This window comes from Arachis duranensis, chromosome 7 (genome assembly GCF_000817695.3).
Source record: "Arachis duranensis cultivar V14167 chromosome 7, aradu.V14167.gnm2.J7QH, whole genome shotgun sequence".
NCBI classification, from domain to species: domain Eukaryota; kingdom Viridiplantae; phylum Streptophyta; class Magnoliopsida; order Fabales; family Fabaceae; genus Arachis; species Arachis duranensis.
This window is the reverse complement of record NC_029778.3, coordinates 13,872,076-13,879,262: the sequence shown is the minus strand read 5'-3', so window position 1 is coordinate 13,879,262 and position 7,187 is coordinate 13,872,076. Positions and strand designations below refer to the sequence as shown.

At 34.5% G+C, this 7,187-nt stretch overlaps 1 protein-coding gene across 1 annotated transcript; it reads right to left on the bottom strand.

The window, feature by feature from the left end:
• Nucleotides 1-248: 248 nt before the first annotated feature.
• Nucleotides 249-6,687, bottom strand: LOC107457930 (uncharacterized). Its single transcript, XM_016076119.3, has 11 exons — nucleotides 6,307-6,687; nucleotides 6,125-6,176; nucleotides 5,471-5,730; nucleotides 4,804-4,837; nucleotides 3,105-3,712; nucleotides 2,963-3,011; nucleotides 2,759-2,884; nucleotides 1,411-1,515; nucleotides 1,220-1,311; nucleotides 957-1,110; nucleotides 249-657 (listed from the first exon to the last, which is right to left on the bottom strand). Exons 1-11 carry the CDS (start codon nucleotides 6,447-6,449, stop codon nucleotides 382-384), a joined length of 1,899 nt encoding a protein of 632 aa, XP_015931605.1. The 5' UTR covers nucleotides 6,450-6,687; the 3' UTR covers nucleotides 249-381.
• Between the last annotated feature and the right edge of the window lie 500 nt (nucleotides 6,688-7,187).

Genomic DNA, 7,187 nt, shown 5'->3' with positions numbered 1-7,187 from the left:
TGGGTCATTCAAGGCCCAAGCTAAAGTTTTATATGAAAGAAACCATTTTTCATCCAATTTTCTCCAATTCATTAGCACGGTCCCTCACTCACACTATACATGCAGTAATAATAAAAAGAATTTTTGTGTATCCCAAAATTAGCTACTAGTATAAAAATACATATTGAAAACGAATTAATTAACATATGTATTTATACAGAAATACATAATAGTTGATTTTAGTGGCTAATTTTGATGTACAAATAGTATTTTTGAAGAAACAATGCTTGAGTTTTCACAATAAACTGCTAAGTCAGAATCATTAACAAGGTCTCAGTCTCTAATATGATACAAAAGTACCAAGATCTATGGAACACACTATATGCACAAGTTAACCTCTAATCAGATGTCAGATTCTTCAAGCTTTACGTCAGGGCTTCGAGCGCGAATAAACTCTTCGACTTTCTTGGGGACGTTTTCCGTCACTATAGTCCCGCCGTTGAAGCCATTCATCAGCAACTTACCTATTTTTGACCGCCACTCGGAACTCTCCTTCTCGTTCTTCCTATCATGCACAACTCTGTCACGGTAGTTAAGCATTGTTCCCAAGCCAGTATTTGGGGTCCAACCATATTCCATCAACACCTTGGCCTCCCCTTCACTCAAATGTTCACCAACCTATGTTCCAGACACAGCATTGAATAGAGCAATAATGAGTGAAAGAAAATAGAAATTCATGGGAGAAAAATTGTTCTATTCAACACTAATGAACAATGATTACTAAGGAGGTAACAATTTTCAGCCAAACATAGCTCAGCACAATCAATTTTCAGCCACCACATATCGGCGATTTCGAGCGTATAGCAAAATGGAGTATTCAAGAGGGTACATTTCACCAATAACCCCTTTGCAAATACATAAACAAAGTCAATCGATACTAACAGTTCGGTTAAAAAACTTCTGCCTCGAGTCATTACCACTAATTCTTTGTCCTCGATAAGGGAAATTCTGCTACAATTTGACAGTTTCATAGCAATCACCAATCGCTTGATCTGCCATTCAACAGGTAAGGAGCGTATCAACTCGAAGAAGTAGGTCGCATAACCATATTCAGGGCGTTCCAGCACTATCCTGCATCAAATTTTGTTTAAATCTCAGTCGAGAAATATAATGGTGAAGGAAAAAAACGGAAAACATGGACTCAAAAAGAAGAGGATAAACTCTAATATAAACCAACCACCTGTTATGTTTCTCAAATACAAAAATAAACGATTGAAGGTCTCGGCACCAACCCCACTCGGCAGGCCAATTTCGAAATTGCAGGTATCGTGACTGCAGAAAAATAAAGTTAACATTAAGTGTAGCATGAAAACACTAGTATGGAATATAGACACTGAATTTGGTAATAATAATAAATAATACATAAACTACCTGCTCCACAAGCGAGATTAGACAAGCTAAACAATAATTTGCTCTTGAAGTCTTTGCAGCGCGAACGATAGGGAACTTTATATAAGACTGGCGCTGAAAGAAAATCTGACTCAAAAGGTAAAAATATATGAGCAAAACCAGATACAAAAATGGGGGTAAAAATATATGAGCAAAACCAGATACAAAAATGATTTCAATATCAATACAACGATAATAAAATTGCGTGTGAAGTGTACAGCAATAATCATTTTGTTGTAAGTTGTAACCCGTAAGAAAACACCTCCGCGGAAGAACTGATCGTCATGAAAGTCAGGTATCAAAAACACAAAATGGGGGAACTGACTAATTTATCTATAGAACTACTTATTTGAGTCCTGTTCTTTCTGAAAAGACAAGCACAAAGGATGAACCAGTTTCTCTTATTTCCCCTTAAAGATAAAGTCAGCGTTAAATATTCATGCTTTAGCTTCATTTACCGCATACATGTGAATGCCTTATAAAAGTTTAAGCTTCTGTTTAACGAAGGTGTGCATCTAATTGCATGCTAATATTCTGAATAATCATAGTAGTAGATCTTAAGTCCAGGGTGAATTAACATTCAAGTGTCACCCCTCTCGTTCCATCATAAACATAGCTGTCACCAGATTAATCACTAAAATGCTTCCATCAAAATCACAGGGCAGCTAGGAATGGAAAACAAAGCATTTTCACATTCTATGTTGTTTGAGGCATAAAATAACGGTATATGATTTTCCAATGCCAGTATTTGATGCATCAATAGTGTGAAGAAAAAGGTTCTGGCTAAGCAAAGCAATTCCCTTCTTGGTAGAAGGAAGAAACTTTTGGACGCCATAAAAAAAGATTTAGTGTGCATTTTTGGGTTGGCTTTTTTAGAGGAAAACAATTACTTAAAAGAAAAACAAATAAAAACCTTTATTTTAAGCTAGCAACATGTTTTTTGAAAAAGCAAACTTTTAAGAAAATTCTGTAATGAATGATCTATTAGTAAAAGTATTTTTATATTTTCTATTTAAAAAAAATTACTAATTAAAAAAAGATCTTTTATAGAAAGGTAAAAAAAAATGAAAATTTTTTTTCTAAAGCCAAACCAAACACATCCTAATACAAAAGATGATGCATTTTTTTAGAGAATTTCGAGTTGAAGAAAAAACCTCACATCAACTTGTTCAAAAATAAAAACTAAATGAAGAGAAAAGAAAGAAAGTCAGCATTTGCTTACTTTAAACATATATATCATATTTCTTGCTGGCAAACATATATTTATATGTGATTAAGAAATGACATGAAAGCCAAGGTTATGGCATTGCAAGTATGCTATGTTCTTTACCTTCGAAATCACAGCCTCAAGCTCTGAAAAACCATCTTCACATGATGACTCATCCAGATCTTCATCATTCTCAGTCTCTCCATAAAGCTTAATTTCATCTACTAATACACCTTTGTTGAGTAACACCTGCCCAAATATCATATTCATGAACATTCACACCAATATCAAAATTAGAGTAACTATATAGAAAACAAAGTATAGCACCTGCAGTAGCCCGGGAGCATCCTCCTCGAGTGCCGTTTGAACTGAATCACTGCAAAATAATTTGGCATGTTGAATAAATACAATATTGGAACTATGTAAGTAAAGATGATATTACACAAGAAATAACACAAGTATACAGTACGTTGCTGTTCTTTTCCTTTTCCGCAGTCGCTTGATGCTTATAGTATCTGGAGATTCTGAGGCATTAGAGCTATATGTAAAGGAAGAAAACCCAGACTTCTTGAAAAACGAGTAGCTATTGGAACTATTTAAACTAGAATCATCTCCAGACTTGAGAAAATTTAATCTATCAATTAAGCTAATATGTTCCACTAGATCATCAGTATTAACATCCTGGACCTCCCATTCACTTTTTACATTTGGGAGTTCTGTAGAGATGCTACCCATAATTTCCTCATTGACATTATGGAATTCGCTGCTGTCCCAAGGTTCATCCTTCACCTTGACAGAGATTCGACAAGTTGAACTACTGGAGCCATCTTTCTTTATAGCTGCAACACCTTGTTCCTCATGTGAATCAAGTTGCTTCACCGTTGCTCCAGATTTTAATATATCATGTTCTTGAAGGCCTGCAGCTGGCAACTCAGGCAGCGAAATTTTACTAGCTTCGGGTATGTCATTACACTGATCTCTACCCATTTCTGCTTTACCATCAGCAGAATGAATCTCTTCATTTAATTTTTCCCCACATTGTTTGTTAATGTTCTCCAACAAACCTCCACCACCACTCTGTAACATAAATAAGTTACAACACCAATAAAGTGATGAATTATGGTAAAATATATTCACCTTGTCTCATGAGAAATAGCCAGGTAACTTTTCCATGAGTGTAAAGTTACAAACACAGTATACAAGTAAAATACTATGAGCAATTTCACATGAAGCAAATAGCAGGCATGTCAAGCCAACAAAGAAAACAGCATGATTATGAGACAATTATTCTTTTTCAAAAAAAAAGAAAATAATAAAAAAGCACAAACAAGTACTTAATTAACTCAATAACAAGTTTGCAATTTAATACAAACATAAGACAATATTCATTATTAATAGCTCCAACCCCAATTTCCTGCGTTTTGATCCTTGATTATTCCTCGAATTCCCCAAATCAATTCCAATCTGATCCTTTAATCCAAGAGCAGCAGCTCATCTTTCCCACAGTTCAACTTGAATTGAGCCACACCATCCATAATTAAAGACGCACTTACAAGAAAGAGCTTTTATTAAAGACATTTCTGATTTAGAAACATTAACAACTTGATTAACACATTTATGTCAGAAGCCACTATTCAAATATTCAATATTACTAATGTGGCTAATTATTCCCGAACTAGTGTGTGTGTGTGTGCGCGCGCGCGCGTGTGTATATAAAACCAAGATCTTTGTTTACGGTTAAAGACTAAGTTTAAAACAAGCCCAAAAAATTATCTGTTAATTTATTTCACATTGTAAACAGTCTTTTCAAACTTCAAAGACATGTCCCACTTTGTCTGTGCCCATACAAATAGTTTTTAAACTCAGATACATGTTTATACATGCGTTAATGTGTTGTACAACACTTAGCACATAAGCGTTCAATGCGCGGTAACAATAGCAAAATGGTGTTGTATCCCTTTTTCATAGCTATCAGCATTAACAGTATGCACCAAAATTAAGTAATTCATTTATTAATAAAAAATTAAAGCTAAATGAGATGACTTATGATTTTCTTTTTCCAATAACTAATGACCAACTTATTATTAAATAACAAAGAAGAAAAAGTGAATACAACCCCTTTTAGTCATGAATATATTATTCAACTAATAAAAACAATAAGTGCATACCTCGGAAATTGGAGTTGACAATCCTGGAGGCTTCCTGCAATTATAAATACATCATTTATCCTTGTTTAAAGAAGATAATTCCATCTAGCTTTGTTGAATAGAAACATTTTTTACCTTAGGTAAGAAACTAGAAATAAAATATAGTACTCCATATACGAATGCAATAAACATGGTTGTCTGGTTATCAAATTGGTTTATCAAAGTTCAACGATTGAAATTGTTTTTTTATTTAAAACCAAAAATCTGAAATCAAAATACATGAAACAGAAATGAAAAAGAAGAGTCAGGCTATTATCACTGCTTTTAACTAAACAGTATCCAAACTCCCACTTCAATTCCAAGATGTAGCATCCAAAAAACAGAAAATATCATGTGAAAATAGCTAAGCTGATTTAAAATAGTCCATCAAACTCCTTTTACATATTTGTTCCGGAAGTCCAGAAAAATATCATGCCTAACATTCCAGTGATCATCAAGTCTTACAAATCCCTTCCACCCATTACAAAACACATAAAATAACAGTGAAAAGTTATGGCTGATTATCCTCATGCTCTTTAGTCTTTACTCAATGTCTTACCAAAGAAGAATGAGAATTCAATCTAAACACACAAAAAGCATGTTTAATAGCCCTATCCAAAAGAAACCTATTAACATTAACATAAGGTACCTGGCCAGAAGCAACCTTAACCGTTCTTTCAGTACCATATGATCTAGATCATCAACAATGTCTTCAGAAATCTCCTGTTTTACCTTCGGGGCAGGAAAATCTGATTGAAGAGATGTTTTTCTACCATCATCAATATCAGAATCTTCAACCTTTACAGCAGTAGGAACATCACAATGTATTGGATTCTGGGAGAAACTGCTAGTGTTGATACTAGTTTTCTCCTCTTCCCTAACATTAGTTTGATCCGTGCGACATGTTACCTGTTGAAAACTAGGCCATGATCATGATCATGCTCGAGTCTTCTGCTAGTTGCAATCGATGAAAACGACAGCTCCATGCTGACAACTGCCCCTTTCTAAACATTAAATACACCAGTAACAACAATGGCAACTAACCCTAAACACGATTAAATGATTATATTCTTCTTTTATTCTCTCCCCCCCCCCCCCCCCCAAAAAAAAAAAAAAAAAAAACTTAACAAAATAATACAAATGCTTGCCCAACACTATCCAATGAAGACAAGAAATAAACATAGTATCATAGTCAATCTCAACCAACCACAGACTTTAGCTAATTGCTCACATTAACTAAAGGATATTAGGTAAAATAAACACATCAGTTAACACTCAAAAGAAAAAAAGGATAATGATTTACCTGTAAATCAGAATCCTCATGTTCCTTTTTGGCAATAATATCAACCGGGGGCCTGTACATAACCAAAGCACACAGCAGAAACTATAAAGTAATGGACTTTATCCTTTGCCAAAACATAAATATCAAATTTGAATTCAAAAAAGAAAGGGAAAAAATCTGTCAGATATTAAAATGAAGCTCACGTGAGCAAGCTTGGTGTGTCGGAATAGCCACTGCGGGAATGCAAGAGCCGTAGGCGTTGTGTCAAGGGAATGTGTTCGAGTTCAAGTGTGCTGGCGGCGGTGGTGGCGATGGTGGTGGTGGCAGAGTTGATTGAACAAGCCATGCTGTTGTCGGAACTTTCGATTTCGATCACGGAGAGGGTTTTCGGTTTTTCACTTTTTTGGTTATGGGGATTAGGTTTTTCAATTGGACCTTGATTTTCAATTTCTTCACTGCTAGATGCTAATAGCAGAGAAGTTTGAGGATTATGCTACTGGTCGAATCAAATTAAATGAGCACATTCTGATAATGGAATTTAAATACTAATCATTTATAAAAAAAAAAAAAAGTTGTAATCATAATTATCCGACAATTGACCCTGTTTGAGTGGAAGGTTCCCAAAATCAAACCAATACAATCACTCAATCAGAAATTAAAGGTGCAAAAGTTTTAAAGTTTTTAATCGAATTTTACTTCTAGTTTCTAGGTATATTATATACATAGCAAGGATTGTGTTAACGTGATGGCCCAAGTAACATACACAAGGCTTCAAAAGGCTTCTTTTCTGCCAAAAGCTTCTGAAGGATAGCATCCAAACTATGTAGAGCACTTTTATCATTCAATTTCCCACTCATTGCATATCTGCAATAATAGTAGCATAAAAGGAATAATATTACATCCAAATTGTTTCTTAAACTTGAACACCCAAGAATGAAGTGGTTGGAATTGGTACTACTGTTTTCTAGTTATTGCACATAAAGCATGCATGAGACTAAATCCATATTAAATGAAAGTGAATTGATATGAAGAACTTACCCTGGTGCATCATTTTCATCCCCAGAGTTAACTGTAGTTTCTTTCA

Bases quoted from the DNA above. Each gene is read 5' to 3' on its own strand.
- LOC107457930 (XM_016076119.3), bottom strand. From the start codon at position 6,449: ATGGCTTGTTCAATCAACTCTGCCACCACCACCATCGCCACCACCGCC. The intron at 3,713-4,803 runs GTATGCACTTAT...TTTATGTTACAG, and splicing joins TGTCAACTCCAATTTCCGAG to AGTGGTGGTGGAGGTTTGTT. The intron at 1,111-1,219 runs GTGGTTGGTTTA...AATTTGATGCAG, and splicing joins GTATTTGAGAAACATAACAG to GATAGTGCTGGAACGCCCTG.